The following is a 17,415-nucleotide window of genomic DNA, read 5'->3' as shown; positions in this document are numbered from 1 at the left end:
CAGGGCAGGGACAGTGATGGCTGGTGCTAGCTTTGAGATTTGGGGTGGCTCTTGTGGCAGTATTAAATTATAATGCCTACAAAACTAGAAGTGAACCCTTAGGGAAATTTTAAAATGATTTCCTTGGTCATATTTTTTAATGTTAGAGTCTTAATTTTGCATTTATCTTTTTTGCTGACCTGATTGAGACCAAATGAGATATTTTTAATATATAACATATTAAACAGTATGTGTTAGCTGCAACGTCTCAGGAATTCCAAATCTTAGAACTTTATTGCTGAAAGGGATCTTAGAAATCATTTTATCAATCCACATCGCCTAAGTGATTGTCTAGGCTTGTGACAGAAACTGGAATTACAGCTGTGGTGACCAGGTCAGTAATTGTCCACGCTTTCTCCCTTAGGTGCAGCACATCTCTTGTTATTCTTTGACTACAGTTTGGGGGCTTGACCTGATACACAAAGGAATTTTTCTTCTCTGTCAGCAAAACTTGTCACTGTACCACATAGACAAGGGATACAAAGTAAGACTAACAAGTAAACAACAGAGTGTAAGAGAAAATGGAATACTATGCAGTCAAACAATGAGACAGAGGTATTGTAGTACTGGCAAGAAAGTTTTCAAGGTAATTAAATGAGTAATTAAATGAGAAAAAGGTTGGAAACTATGGATATAGTATACTGCCGTTTGTGTAAAACAAAGGTTTGCTGTAAGTAAACATTTATATTTGTATATGTATAGAATTATCTCTGCTAGAATATACAAGAAACCAGTGATAGTGATTGCCTTTGGGAAGAAGTTAGACAATTTAGGTGGGCAGACTGGAATCTGCAGTTGTATATTTTGACTTTTTTTTGGCCCCTCTATCATTCTTTCAAAACAACTTTTTTAAATACATGTGTTAGACTGTATTAGTTTTTCATGAACACTAACAGTATTTGTCTTGGCACATAATTACATTGGAATTCTACTTATTCAGTAATTGATTTAAAACTTGTCACTTACAGTTTTAAAAAGGGAAATAAATTCAACAAGGCTTATTTTGTATCTTTCCACCCTTTTGAAGAGCGGCTATGGGAACATTTGGAAAGAATCTTGGTAAGGAGGCTTTTCTCTCACCTATCTGAAGTTGCCAACAGACATCTTAGCTGAACCTGAGAAATTGAAGGAAAGCAAAATGCAGGAAGCTGGAGTGTAGGTATGCGTGGGGTCAGAGCTGTGCTGCTGGGACTCCTTCCTCCAGGGCTGAGACCAGACGTGGTGAGGAGCCAGTCGACCGGCAGTCACTCACACATCCCTGCTGTTACCTCAGTCTTGTTGCAAGCACACATGCTGAGTGTTTGGTGTTTTAAGTATGCCTAAGTTGTATTCTATTTTTAAAGCTCCATTAAATGGGATCCTAAAATGACCACCCTAAGCAACTGCCTGTCTCTAGCACTAAGAGCTACTAGACCAACCTGAACTTACAGATGAGGTCTACCTATGTGTCGATCGTATCCTCTGAGGCCCTTAAATGAAGTATAACAGAATAGCTCTTTTAAAAATACTACCTTTTGTTTCACATTTTCACTTTGAAGCCTTAGTCTATTACACATTTCCATACTCAAATGCTTGAGACTGGTTTGTCCGAGTCTAGATCTTTCTTGCCTGGGTGGGTGCTTATATATATCATTACATGGGTGAAATGAAAAGCAGATCACACCATATTTTAACTAAGACTCTTAAGGAGAGCACAAGAAATACATATACCTGAAATTATTAGCACAAAAATTATTCCTTTCCTTATGAAAGGAAAAACCTACTTACTTGAGAGAGTTTTTCTTCCACAAGAAATTCAGCAAAAGAAATGGAAATAAAGCAAATTTTTGTGGGGCAACTTAAAGGAGAGAAGAAATGTATTTTTACAGGAAAGACTCAAAGTTGCTCATATGAAAAGACATGGAAGGTTAATGAACACATATACAAACCTAAACTAGCAAAGTGGATAGAAATAGCTTCCTTCCAAGTAACAATCTGAAATTTTAACAAATCTATTAACATAAAGCACATCCAAACAGACTTCTCTGGATTAAATTTAATACAATTGTACATTCATGCTGTGGCGGTAACAACTTTCACATTATCTATATGACTTCTCAGTTGATTCTCATGACACAAACACAAAGGCACAATCCAAAAGGATACACTAACATTTACAATAGTTTTAAACAAATGTAGAGAAAGAACAAATTGGAAGTCATAAATATTTGAATATGGATCAGCTGGAATATATTTTCATTCAAGAAAATATTTCTACTTTCAACACTCTCATCCTGTTGCAATGGCAGTTCCAGGTGTCCAGTGAGTTATTCTTAACATCCATTGAACACATAACAATTATAATTAAGCAGTCATATGACTAGATAGCTAAAGAACCCAGATTTTTAAATATCTCAGATTTTTAAAATAAATCCTTCTACAAAAGTCTTTTTTCCATTTTACCTAATCCTGTGAAATAAGTGCTTTTCCTTCCCCCTCAGTAGTGCATTCAGTAACTTAGCTACTTAACATTAGATACACATGAATTTAACCAAGGATTATTAAACATTGAAAGAAGCCATCCGATCAATCATGATACTTTAAGATTAGGTAATAAAATGCTAGAATCAGGTTGCTGGTTTCCTTACTAGGAATTTTTGGTCTTAAAAGCCGGTAAAGAAATTGAACCAACATAAACTAACTTGTCCTTAAAAAAAATTGAGATACTATTCTGTACTTTATACAATTAAGGGATGTCATTTCTAAGCATTTGGTGAGCAAGAATTCTGATAAGTTTGAATATTTGGAATGTATTACAGAGTCATTAAAATATAAGTCTGGGAAGAAACCAAGAGATTAACATTTTAATTCTGTATTTTATAAATTTAGGTCCTCTGGGTTATTAAGATATTAAGCTTCAGTATCTTTTTTGATCAATTTGAAAGCGGCAATGCCTGCTTAATTATTTCATGACCTGCAAAAGCTAATTATTAATAAGCAATAAAAAAGTGACTGCTCACCTTTTATTGTAATCATACAGCTGTCAGTGTTAGTTGACACTCATTAGATCTTGGTTTCTCAAAATGTATTTATCTAGGTCAAGAAAAACAGGCAGAAGGAAACCTCACCCAAATTATGTAGCAGTGTTAAGCAAATTCAGTTTTTGAGCCAAAACTAAATCATTTGTGTCTTCAAACTTTCCCTTGTAACTTTTCTTATAGCAATATAATTTTGCATTTTGGCCAAAGAGAGCTGCTTTCTTTTGGCAGACAAAATCAAGCTTCTGGAGAAACACTGACTTAGATGTATAGAATCTGCCTCCTTTTCAATAGAGCAGTAACAAATCGAGTGTTATATATTTATTTCACCTAGGTTGATCTCTTTCAAAAGACTGATATGATGAAAAGATTTTAAATTTGTAGTCTATTTTTATGCAGTATACCTAATTATGTTCTAATTAAAACAATTTTGCCAAAGAACTGGTTTTTGGCCAAGAGTCAAGTCCAAAATGTCTTATCTAAAAGCCACAGTGCTTAAGTGTAATGTTTTTAAAAACCAACTGTACATTACTACATGTTTTTGGAAATGTGGAAACAAATACATTTTGACTTTCAAGAAAAAAAAACACTTGGTGGCACATTAAAGGATGACTATGAGTTTATAAAACATAAGAGGCAGGATATAGTTATTCCAGAATTATGGAAAACATCAGTGTGCCTTTGCTTTATTTGAAGAAAAATGGGAGTTTTGAGTGCCAAAATAGCTAATTACCGTTAGTGTCACCAAAATTAGTTCCAAACATTAGTACTCAGAAAATAAACTATTTCCAACAATAACAATTTTCATTACCTTTTAGAAGGACTATATCATAACTTTCATTCCTAAGGGTCTTATATCTCCTTGTAAGGTTATCACAAATCACCTTTTACTTTTCAAATGAACTAATTCTAACCCAATCCAAATTAAAAACTGTTCACATTCACGAGCAAGGAATACTATTGCACATTACACTCTTTAGGAATGTGTGCTTCCTCCCCCCGCCCCCCCCCCCGCCCCCGAAAAACTGACAGTGCATCTATGAATTAGATCTCACTACCTGAATTTATAACACTCAAAGTGCTTCTGCTCTTCCACTGAACAAGGGCATTAATGTTCTTGTAGTCTCAAAATACTTCATGAACCCTGAAGTGATTCTCTATGGAAGGAGCTTCCTTTGCAAAATGAATTTGGCTAGTCACCTGCATACCAAAATCTCCAAGTATTTGAACAAATTTCTTGTGCTCCTTTCCAATCCAAGATCTCATTGGATCACATACTTGGTAAGGTGTTACATGGGTATGAACAATAATTCCTGTTTGTGCAAATTCTTTCAAGACTTCTGGATAAGTAACCCAAGTATTGCTTCCTCCGGAATGACCACCATCCAGCCAGTACATTGTTCTTATGCTTTTGATAAAAGCATCTATGTTCTTGTCTTTCTTGGCTTCTTTTAATTCAAAAAGCAATTGATTCAAAACAACACAACCTTTACTGAATCCGATCAAAGTAAAAGAAGCACCATTTAGTGATGGTGGATAAAAACTCATGGCGGACTCATCAAACTTTTCACAGGTCCTCTCTTTTTCTCCCTGGCAACCATTAGTAGTGTGAGAAGAACTGGATCTACAATTAGATGCTTTGGAGTCCTGATTCAAATCTTTCACATTCTTCTTTGATAACAAACTGTTCTGACTTAAGTTAAAAGCATTAACTAATAACATATAAAGGTGCTTAAAAGCTCCAAAGTCAGTATTGTGTTCTGGAGCACCAAACATATTACTTTTCACAAAATTATCATAGCAGCTGAATTTGTGCAAATGCATTCGAGAACACTTTATCACCCAAATGTAACTATTGGGGAACCGGTGGGCTAAAATGTTGGCCACATTTTCTAGACTCCAGTTTTCCCACTGATAATTCTCAGGATGACGAGTCATAATTTCATGGTAATTCTGAAAGGTAAGAAAGATGAAACAAGCATTAAATACACATTTACATAAAATTATTTCCACAAAATAGTTTCCCATTTTTATTGTGGAGAAAATTGGGATGTTGTATGACCGACCCATGGTTACCATACTAGAAATGAAAACTACAAATATGTCATTACTTTCTGATAGAATTTTAAACAAATAATTTAATCAGTTTAAACCCCCAAACCATCAAAAGACAGGGTTATGAGATACAGCTAAATAGCACAGTAGAAATTTAAAAATAAAACTTACCTTAAAAGGATTATAAATAATTTTAAGTAAATGTTATTTAGCATACATACAATCTCCTACTCCTAACATATTAACTGAAAATAAAAACTGGTTTATTAAGCAGACTTTTTGACCAAGACAGAACTTTAAAAATATTTTCCCTTTAAAGCTGTTACCCTGAACCCCACCCCTCTTTGGACTACTGGAATGAACTGAATGCTAAATTTGATTTCATTTTTGTATTACATACAGTTGACCCTTCAACAACATGCATTCAATCTGTGAAGGTCCACTTATAAGCAAGTTTTTTCCTATACATACAGTATACTGTAAATGTATTTTCTGTTATGATTTTTTTAATAACATTTTCTTTTTTTAAAAAAGATTTTATTTTTAAGTAATGTCTACACCCAATGTGGGGCTCGAACCACAACCCTAAGATCAAGAGTTGCATGTTCCACCTACTGAGTAGCCAGATGCCACCTTAATAACATTTTCTTAAGAAAAATGTCACTTTATTGTAAGAATACAGCATATAATACATATACAAAATACTCATTAATTGACTATTTACATTATCAGTAAGGCTTCTGATTCTAATCAGTAGGCTATTAGTAGTTAAATTTGGGGGGAATCAAAAGTTATATGTAGATTTTCAACTAGGTGGGGGTCAGTGCCCCTAACCCCTGCATTGTTCAAGGTTTCATCTGTACAAAGCTGCAATGGATGTTAATAGAAACATTTTTTTTTTTAATTTTTTTTTTTTTCAATGTTTATTTATTTTTGGGACAGAGAGAGACAGAGCATGAACGGGGGAGGGGCAGAGAGAGAGGGAGACACAGAATCGGAAACAGGCTCCAGGCTCTGAGCCATCAGCCCAGAGCCTGACGCGGGGCTCGAACTCACGGACCGCGAGATCGTGACCTGGCTGAAGTCGGACGCTTAACCGACTGCGCCACCCAGGCGCCCCAATAGAAACATCTTTTTATATATCTGTGATTATCTCTTTAAAAATAAATTCCTGGATATGGAAAAACAGGGTAAAAAAATATCCATAATTTAAGATTAGTTATACAGACTACAATACTGTCTTCCAGAGAGATATGTATAATTTTTCTTCTATCTTTGTGCAATTTCTTAGGCAAAGGATAGCTTATTCTAATTTGGATTTGTTGAAAATTTGAATGAAGTTGAAACTTTGTTTATATATTTATTAACGACCTGGATTTCTACTTGTGTTTGTTCATAACTTTGGCCCTTTTTTATTTGGATCTTATTTATTTATAAGCATTCTATATATAGTAGTAACTTTTTGCTCAGGTTCTAGGATATGCACATAAATTTTTTTTTCCTTTTAATTTGTATTCATAGTAGCTTTTTTAAAAAAAGAGGAAATTCAGATTTATTCATTTATTTTATGAAATTTATTGGATACCTACTGATTGGGTATGGATCAGAACAGACTAAACCCCTGCCCACATGGAGCTCACATTCTAGTACAGAGATACACAATAAACTACTGTGTAAGTAAACAGCAACACCGTCCAACAGAAATATAACATGAGCCACACATTTCTAGTAGCTACATTTTAAAAAGTAAAAAGTTAACAGGTGAAACTATCTTTAATAATGTATTTTGAGCCCAAGATGTGTAAAATATTATAATTTCAACATGTAACCATTATAAAAAACTACTGAGAGATTACTACATTTCTTTTTCTTACAAAGTCTATGAAATCCAGTGTGTATTTTACACTTATAGCACATCTCAATTTGGATACTGAATTTTCATTGGAAATACTAGATCTGAATTTAGATTTCGTAAAATTTACAGTCAAAAAAGTAGACTCATTTATCCAAGTTGTTCAAATATACTTAAAAGTTTTCTAGGAACTGAACTGAGTATCAGTTTTTAGATTTCAATTTAAAGTCAAATATAATTAAAAATTTCATTCCTTGATTAGACTAATATTTCAAGTGGTCAATAGCCACAAGCGGCTAGTAGTCGGCACAAAACATTAGATGGTAGTTAAGTGCAATGGAGTAAAATTTTTAAAAAGCAGGGCAAAAAGAATACAAGGCTTTGGAGAGGGTGGAAGATTCTTATTTAAAACACAGGGTGGTCTGCAATAAGGCGGCTACTTGAGAAGGAACAGAAGGAACCAAGGGAGTGAATCATGACATTTCAGGCATAAGGAACTGCAACCACAAAAGGCCCTGAAGTGGAAGCATGTTTGGTAGAGCCAAGATACAGTAATGAGGCTAGCGTAGCTCCGTATCAGGAACAAATAGAAAAGTCAAAGTCAGAGAGATTGTTGGGGAGGAGGGGAGGTATGAGGGCTCTGGCTTTTGCTTGGTAGGGTTTGGAACAGAGGGCTGAAATAATTTATGTCTTGAAATGATTACTCTGGCTCCTATGTTGAAGGGTTGGGAGTTGAAGCAAGGAGACCAGTAGGGGGCTACTGAAGGATAATCCTGAGAAAAGAAGGTAGTTTGAATAAAAGTGGTAGTAGAAATCAAGGCAGTAAAAAGTGGTCAGACTCTGAACGTATTTCGAAAGTAGAGTCAATAGCATTTGCTGACTGACTGGATACAAGATGTGAGAAAAAGAGAAACAGAGTTGTGATTTGCCTTTTTTTTCTAACAGCCATAAACTATATATGTTGAACAATTTTAGAATTAAAAACATTTTTTTAACGTTTATTCATTTTTGAGAGACAGAGCATGAGTGGGGGAGGGGCAGAGAGGGAGACAGAATCCAAAGCAGGCTCCAGGCTCTGAGCTGGCAGCACAGAACCCCATGAGGGGCTCGAATTCACGAGCCATGAGATCATGACCTGAGCCAAACTTGGATGCTTAACTGACTGAGCCACCCAGGCACCCCTATGTGGAACAATTTTAAATGAACTTCTCTTTTGACCTAGTAACTCCACTTTTAGGAATTTATCTCAGTGGCATACCTGCATATATGCATGAATAATTAAGTATGTATAAGGTTATTTGTTTCAAAAGAATAGACATGTGTGAGTACTAACACGGGTTGTAAAATAAGGGCTAAAAATCCACTGTATGCTATGCTACCATTTGTGCTTTTTTTAAAAAGTTTGCATCAGCATAGAATGTCTCTGGAAGGACATATCAATCAGTAACAATGGTAGCCTTGGTGAAGAGAAATGGGAGATTGGAGACTGGGGTGAAAAGGAGATTTACTTACCAATGTATAACCTTAAAGAAACTGAATTTTTAACAATATGCATATATTTTCTATTAAAAAACTAAAACTAATAAAATACTCTATAAAAACTGTCTATATGCAAAGGCATAAGGAAGATAGAAAAATCCTCCATAAAATTATCAATTAGAAGTAATCATTATTAAACCTTTGGAGTCTAGCATTCCAGTTTTCTTTAGTATACATACACATATACAAATACATATATAAGAGAGCATTCTTGGGGCACCTAGGTGCTTAGTCAGTTAAGCGTCCAACTCTTGATTTTGGCTCAAGTGATGATGGCAGTTGTTGAGACTGAGCGGCGAGTCAGGCTCCACACTGACAGCACGGAGCCTGCTTGAGATTCTCTCTCTCTCTCTCTCTCTCTCTCTCTCTGCTCCTCCCTCCCTCGCATGCTTGCACACATGCACACTCTCTCTGTCTCTCAAAATAAACATTTAAAAAAAAGAGCATTCTTTATTTCTCCCTCAACAAGCTTATGCATACAGTTTTCACTTAAAAATATATTACAGGCATGGTTCCATATCATAAATATAGATTTGCATCATAATTATTAGACTTTCCATAAAAAGATTAATATCAATTTACATTCCACTGGAAGTGTATAAGAATTTACTCACATCCTTACCCACAGTGGCTATTAGCATCAATTTTTTAAAAATTTCTACTATGATAAAAAATCTTACTTTTATCTTTTATTATATATATATATATATATATATATATATATGTATTTTTTTTTAACGTTTGTTTATTTTTGAGAGAGAGAGACAGAGCATGAGCAGGAGAGGGGCAGAGAGAGAGGGAGACAGAATCTGAAGTGGGCTCCAGGCTCTGCGCTGTCAGCATAGAGCCTGACATGGGCTCGAACTCACAAACTGTGAGATCATGACCTGAGCCAAAGTCAGATGCTTACCAACTGAGCTACCCAAGCACCTCAAAATAGCTTACTTTTAACTTGCATGTGTTGATTCCTAATCAGGTTGAATTTTTTTCTATGTTTATTGGCAATTTTCTTTCTCTTCTTCTGTTCTCGGTTTCATGTCCTTTGATAATTTTCCCAGATGCTCAAGTCCTTCTTAACAGTTTGTAATCTCATTAATGTTGACTATTTTGTCATACATGTAAAAACTTTTAATTCCCAGAAGGCTATCATTTAATTTTTTATGGATTCTGCTACTGTACTCTGCATATTGATTTGTGACATATAATTAAAATAGAGGCTCAGATCTGAAAGGGCTTATCTAAATCCTTTATATAGCTAAGGAAATGGAGATCCTAGAAACTACAGTTATTATATTATATAGTTATTTAGTTAATGAGCCAAAATGAACTCAAGATTTTACAATTCTCACAATTTACCACATAGGAGGTGGTAAATCTAAAAACTTGGTATTTTCTTTGATTAGCCCCAGGTTACATGATCAGAGGGGGAAAATGCTTTTAATGCATAAAACTAAAACATAAAAACAGGATGGTTACTGTTGTGTCAAAACCTTTGCAGCTCTCAAAACAATGGATAAGTACTCCCATATTCTAAAAAGAGACATCCCAATAGGACTTGCTAAAGGTAGCCAAAGCTGGTTCTGCAACTCAGGCTATTAAAACAAGGCCAATCTACAGAAAAGGCTAAAGACTGCAGGAAGAGAGCATTTTCTTTTGACAATTTGCATCCCAGTTGGGAAGGCAATGCACTTATTTACCTTTTAAGGGGGAATGCTTCTAGTGGGGCATGCTTCTCTTCATCACCAGTGAGACAAGTGGCAAAAGAATGTCTTGGAGCAATTAAGAGGTGGTTATTTCACAGGTAGATTGACCTGCAAAAACTTACAGGCCCACCCCATACTGCTATTGAAGTAAAAGTACAAAAGATTTTTAGGAAAGCTTTACATGCATGTGTTTCCAATAGTTTGGAGACATTCAAGATAAAGTTTTAAGCTAGGCGAACTATTCTTACACCAGAGCAAGGATAACTATATGGGATACGAGCTGTACTTCCATCAAAAATGGGGGAAGGGGACATCTTTACTGAGCATAAAGTGGACATCCCAAGTAAGCAAGCTAGAAGGACCATAATAGCCTAAGAAGGCTGCCCAACAAGAAGCACAAGAAACCCCAGAGCATATGATCAAGTGCAAAATAATAGAATACACACACACACACACACACACACACACACACACACACACACATACATACACACACCTGTCCCTGGCTCCTTGCACAGAGCTCCTAAAACCCTTGGAATTTCCTGGGTGACAGGAACATCTTTGCTCTAATGAGATGACTCTTGGTGGACTCCTGGATAGGAAATGGTCAACCAGAAAGACCAAGACATGATTAGAAGTTTGAAACTTTCAGTCCCACTCTCCATTCTCAATAGAGAGACTGGAAAATGGAGTTAATGATTGATTATGACCATGCAATGAAGCCTCCATAAAAAAAAAAAAAAAAAATCCCCAAATATGGGGCTCCTAGGTAGCTCAGTTGGTTAAGCATCCGACTTCGGCTCAGGTCAGGATCTTGCGGTCCATGAGTTCAAACCCCACATTGGGCTCTGTGCTGATAGCTCAGAGCCTGGAGCCTGCTTCAGATTCTGTTCTCCTCTCTCTGCCCCTCCCCTGCTCACGCTTTGTCTGTCTCTCAGAAATAAACATTAAAAAAAATTTTTTTTTAAATCCCCAAATATGGGTTTGGGTAGCTTCTAGGCTGGTGAACACATGGAGGTCCTAGGGTAATGGTGCACTGAGAGAGGGAATGGAAGCTCCATACCCCTTTCCACATACCTTATCCTATGCATCTCTTCCATCTAGATATTCATCTGTATCCTTTATCACATCCTTTCATAATAAGTGGGTAAATAGTAAGTAAGCTGTTTCCATAAATTCTGTGAACTGCTCCTGCAGATTAACTGAACCCACGGAGGGGGTCACGGGAAGCCCAATTTATAGCCAGTCAGTCAGCAGTACAGGTGACAACCTGGGACTTGGATGGGCATCTGAAGTGGAGGGAGCAGTCTTGTGGGACTCAGTCCTTAACTTATGAAATGTGACAATAACTCCAGGTAGATACTGTCAGAATTGAACTGTAGGATATCCAGCTAGTGTCAGAGAGGATCACCCGGTATGGGGAAAAACCCCACATATCAGGTTTCAGAAGTACTGTGAGTGTGGTAGTAGTGTACATAGTAAAGGAGTGAGACTTCTACTCACCAGGACATATATGTAGGGCATACTATGTATCCTAGCCTTTAGGAAAACAAAATTTCTTTAACGGTTGGAAATGACCAAATATTCACCAAGCGCTGAATGAGTAAACAAACTGTATATGTATACACAGAAAACGACTTGGTAATAAAAAGGAACATACTAATGATACAGGCAACAATAATAATGAATTTCAAAAGCATTATATATTAACTGAAAGAAGCCAGATACAAGACTACATACTATGCTTCTAAATTATTGAAAATCTAGAAAAGGCAAAACTATAGTGAAAGAAAGCAGATCACTAGTTGCCTGGGGCTGAGAAAAGAGACTGACAGAAGTAGGACACAAGGGTACTTTTTAGGGTGATGCAATGTTGTATAACATGATTGTGATGTTGGTTACATAATTGTAACATTTGTCAAAATTCATCAAATTGTAAGCTTATACTTAAAAGAGAGAGACAGATAAGTATAATTTTACACCCCGAGGCTTCACAAAGCAAGAGAACTCAAGAAAATTGGAAAGTGTCAACTTAAAAAAAAATAGATTCCCCCTCCAAAATCAGAGCACCTAAAGAAATATGAATTACTATGTTCTCAGCTCATCTGTTAATTCATATGAGAAAATAAAAAGTATAGAATAAAAAAGGACAAAATGATTGCAAAGGGAACATCAACAAAGTAATGATAATTAAAATTTTAAATTACATGGACCATCAGATCCAAATGATACCAAATCTGTGTTAACATAAGGTAAGCTCTTAATGGTACCCTACAAAGTTCCGTTGGCCCTATTTTGTTCAGTACTTATCCAAATTAAGAATAAAGATACAGAAAGAATGCTTATTTAATCTATGTATGATACAAAGCAAAATAATGGTTCTATAAAAGGATCAATAAAAAAGCTGAGCTGTATTTAACAGCGTAAATTTCACATAGATAAACATTAGGCTCAGAAGAATCAAGTACAAAGATACAGATGAGGAAATCTAGCCCAAAAGCATTTCATATAATAACAGCCAAGATTTATCAAGCACTTCATCATGCATTGCTCAAAGCAACTTACATATATTCATTCATTTATTTCATTCAAAAAATTATCTACTGAATATTTACAACATGCCAGTCAGTAAGCATCATAAACATATTAGTGAAGAAAACAGACATGAAGCTTACATTGTAGTGTTGAAGACAGGTAAAAAACAAAATGACTAACTAATACAGTAAATGAAATGGATAAAAATAAAAGAGAAAAACTGACAGGAATCCTGTGCATATATATGATTACTAAATAGGTTGGTCAGAAAACACCTCATTGTGAAGGCAACTTTTGAGTAGCCTTGAGACAGGTGATGTAATGAATCCTACAGGTATCTGGAAGAATACTGTTGCAGGCAGTATGTGCAAAGCTTTTGGGGTGAAGTATGGCTACCATGAATGACATTTAGAATGCTGGTGTGGTTATGGCAGAGTAAAACAGAAAAAGGAGACAGGAAAGCAACAGAATGGGAAAACGTAAAGGTAGTGAAGAGCCATACAAACCATCAAGAGTTCTCTGGCTTTTACTCTGAGTGACATGGAAAACTATTGGAGAGTTTTGAGCAGTGGTATGGCATGATTTGACTTACATTTCAAATTGATAATTCTGATCACTTCCAGATACATTTAGGAGGAGAAGCAACTTTGTTGATTGAGTGAGATATGAAGTGTGAAAGAGAGGTTACTAAAAAATAACTTCAAGGTTTCTAACTTGAGCAACTAAGAAAAGAAATTCTATTAACTGAGATGAGGAAGACTGCAAGAAGAACAGATTTAAAAGCAAAGATTCATGTTTGCTTTGAGATATGTTTGAGATATCTATTAAATATCCAAAAGGCAATATTGTGCAGGTGACTGGTAAGGCCAAAGTTCCAGGAATCTAGGCTACATACAAAAGCGTTGAAGGTCATCAGAGTACAGATAGTATGTAAAATCACAAGACTGAAAGATTACTAAAGGAATAAAGGTAGAGTAGAAAAGTTCACAAACTGAGCCCAAGGGTAGCCCAATAATAAAAAAGGTCATCAGAAAGATGAGAAGAAACTGTTAGTCATTAGGTATTCATATAGTTAGTCCTCACTGATACCTTCTAAATTATTACTCCTATTTTATAGTTGAGGTAGCTGCAATTGGCCAGAGATTTCATAGCTAAAAAGTGCAGAATCAGGGTTCAAACCTAGGCAATCTGGCCTCAAAGTCTTTTGATGCATTATCCTATTCTTCTCTAAAGGACCTGAGTTTTTAAAGCACTTCATATTCTGCATAAATCAACACTATATCACTGTCCAAAAAGCTAATGGAATCTCGGGCTACATTAGGAAGTGAATAATGTCAAAACGAAAGGAGGTATTACTCTAAGTGTATTTAGCACTTTTTAGACCTCATCTGAAGATACTGTATTCTGGCTGGTACACTTTATAAGCATTTAATAGGTACTCAAGAAAGGTTAGTTACTATCCATTACTATCATCACCATCATCATCATCATTATGATGCACACAGTAGCTGGTCCTCAAATCTCTGGAAGTCGCTGCTGTCAGCATTGCCATGCTATTTTCCCAAACTGAGCAACAGAGCATCAATTGAGTAAATTAAGTATCTTGTCTTAAATCTAAATACTAGTTTTTTCAGAGTTTTTATTAGAAGTCAATTAGACTAGTCAATTGTTTTAAGAATGAGAGAAAAAACTACATATATCTTAACCATTACTCGACACAAGGCACAAAGTTTGTAACTATATCATTTAAAGCATCAATTTCAAAAACAATAAAGTAATATCGTTTCATGGTATAAGAAACCTATCTAGCCATGCTGCCTAGACAAGCCATGCTATCTACATCAGCACTACCGAACAGAACTTTCTATGATGATGGAAACGTTCAGTGGAAATGCTTTGTATTTGTGCTGTCCATTAGGAAACACACAAACCTTAGGTGCTACTGAGCACTTGAAATGTAGCTAGTGTGACTGAGAACCTGGATTTTTTATTTAATTTAAACAGCCACATATACCTAATGGCTAGCGTATTAGACGACGCGGTTCTGAGTTAAGATCCAGATTAAGACCCGGCATTCCAGGACAAAATAGCCACAGATATTTGCCTGAAGCTATAAAAATAATAATTAAGATAAAATCACATACAAAAACAAAAGTAAAGAATTTAGGTGATCATCAAAATATTGACATGCTTAATTACTGTCCCTTTTCTTCCACCCACCCTCCCTTTCTAGGGTAACTGAAAAGTGTCATACCCTTGTATTTTTTTTTTTTTTTTACTTGCTTGCTTTTTAATTACTGACAGCGTTTTCGGAACCCTAAAGTGCTAAGTTAATTTACAAGTCATTCCTGTCTCCTGTCTAACACACACACACACACACACACACACACACACACACACATACACTTCCGAGAAACGAAGTTATAGAATGGATATACATTATGTGTCTCATTCCTTCTGTCTCAAATTCCAACCCATCGAAGCCTACACTAAACAGCTGGCTCTTTCGAGGTCGTAACCCTCCAAGGACACCTTCCCTCTGGGGCTCCAGAAGCACAGGGTCAGGGGTGTGGCAGGGGCGGTTTTGGATTTCGTGGAGCAACGGAAGAGCCACGCCGTGAGCGCATGTGTGGGTGTGTTCAGGACAGGCAAGGAACCGCGCACTAATACGAGGGGGAAATGGGGGCATTCGCATATGCACACGAGGAAGGAACAGGTGTCCAGGCAGGCCCCAGGTTACCTGCACATCCCCCGGGAAATAGAGAACGTGATGCTGGGGCGCTGGCTGCGGCTCCTCCTTCGCCCGGTCCCCAGGGAGGGCCCGCCGTTCCGGTCCCTCCCCGGCTGTCTCCGCCGCCAGCAGGAGCAACTCGTTGCTGCGCTGCGGGTCAGCTCCCGGCACCGTGGACAGCTGCAGGCACTGCGGCCGGCGCCCCTCCGCCGACGGGGAGAACGGCGCACCGCTGCCGCCGCCCAGGTTCATGGTTTCGGCCTGCGAGCGGGACGCGGCGATTCCGAGGCTGAGCTGCGGCAGGAGGAGCAGCAGCGGTGGCGACCGCAGGAGCCTGAACTCCCACATGGGTCGCTGCCGCGAGAGCAGTTCAGGGGTGGGGGGAGGTCCTGAGGGAGGGACATCGGCAGGCCGCCCAACAGTCGGCGGGAGCGGCCCGGGCGGGACTCGGCGCGGGGGCGACGACGGCGTCAGAGGCCGACGTCCGCGCGCAGCGTGCGTAAGGGAAGGAGGGGTGTGCACGAAATCCGACTCGGCTCCCAGAGCGGGCGATGGGGGCGTGGCCCTAGGAAAGACGTTTGTGATTGGTGGGTTCTGCTTTGCCCGGGAAGTTCGAACGGAAGTCTGGGAAAGAGTTGGGAGAGCAAAGGAAGAGGGAATGTAGTAAGGACTCTGAAAGAAGGGCAGCAGTTGTAGCGTACTCGCAGCAGCAGGAGTGGCTCGAAGGTCGTTGTCCAGTAACTGGGTAGAATTTTGAGTATGCTATACTCCCGTTTCAGTAGGCTCACCTTGCAGGTGAGGTGTTGTTTGTTTGTTTGTTTGTTTTGTAGTTCTTTGAATGTTAAATGAAGGGAATCTCCCTTTTCTCACCAGCTCGTTTTCTTTGTAGATAAACTAAGATTTCTAGGTTGATGAGAATTTGTGGTTAGATACGAAATCTAATGCACCTTTGACTGGTACTGGGGAACAGGGCACATGAGTTGGAACAGGAAAAATGGGGCAAGGCATTAGCTGTTACACAATTGTTGTCCCTGGGGTTTGCAGCCAACAAGATTTGCTATTTTAGGGTTTTCAAAAACCAGTTCGGACAGTAGGAAAATGATAGGTGTCCAACAACCATCTGTGTCCAGTTGTGTAAGAGGAAGATTTGGCCAAATGTATGCTAAAGGCAGGGAGGGGAAGGGGAAGGGTCCAGTATTCTAAACTTCAGGTGCCTGTGAGGCAAGGCACTGTAAAGAGCCCTATAGAAGACAATATTAGTGATGATTGTAAAAATTACAGCCAACATTTACTGGGGCGTTACTGTAGGTCAGGAGTTGATACAATAAAGGGAATTCTCAACTTTCAGTGTTTGTGTCCTGCTCACGGGCTCTCAGGGAAGCCATACATTTACCAGAGTCAGCAAAATCTCAAAGCATGGGCTCTGTTTCTGCCTTGAGTACACATTGTACATCTGCTTTGTTTACAAACAACCTAAAAAAGGGCATTTCAATCATAAAGAGTTTAAAAAAAAAAAACAAAAACCTCCCTGGTTCCCATAAGATTAAGGTCATACAGCCCTGCATGTACCAAAAGTTTAAGATTAGGTAATTTTCTGAAGTGTCTTTTATCTAATGATTTGTAACTTTTTATGTAGACCCTACACAAAATATTCCTTCCCTGGAGGACTCTCTATGATGATTGTTTATCCTGGGAAGCCGTCCTAACTTGGGATGAAATAAAACTTTCTTTCTTTTAGAAATTCTAAAAGATTGCTCATTTTGACAAACTAAGAACTTCATATTATTAACTGTTCTGAGTCTGTATATGATTGTGTTTATACATACTGTTTTCTTTTCTCCACATTTCAAATATTAACAAATAGTCTTGAAGTAAGAACACAAATGAATAAATGATAAAATATAATTTCCTTATATATACTATAGTGACTTCATTGAAGTGTAC

General features: G+C 37.5%; 1 protein-coding gene across 1 annotated transcript; it reads right to left on the bottom strand.

The window, feature by feature from the left end:
- Positions 1-2,326: 2,326 nt before the first annotated feature.
- On the bottom strand, positions 2,327-15,898 carry CC1H2orf69 (chromosome C1 C2orf69 homolog). Its single transcript, XM_030326616.1, has 2 exons — positions 15,481-15,898; positions 2,327-5,009 (listed from the first exon to the last, which is right to left on the bottom strand). The coding sequence occupies exons 1-2, from the start codon at positions 15,817-15,819 to the stop codon at positions 4,182-4,184; spliced, it is 1,167 nt and encodes a 388-aa protein (XP_030182476.1). The 5' UTR covers positions 15,820-15,898; the 3' UTR covers positions 2,327-4,181.
- Positions 15,899-17,415: the final 1,517 nt, after the last annotated feature.

The sequence above is a fragment of the Lynx canadensis genome, chromosome C1, assembly GCF_007474595.2.
Source record: "Lynx canadensis isolate LIC74 chromosome C1, mLynCan4.pri.v2, whole genome shotgun sequence".
NCBI classification, from domain to species: Eukaryota; Metazoa; Chordata; class Mammalia; order Carnivora; family Felidae; genus Lynx; species Lynx canadensis.
The sequence above is the reverse complement of the archived record's forward strand: the minus strand, read 5'-3'. Positions and strand labels throughout refer to the sequence as shown.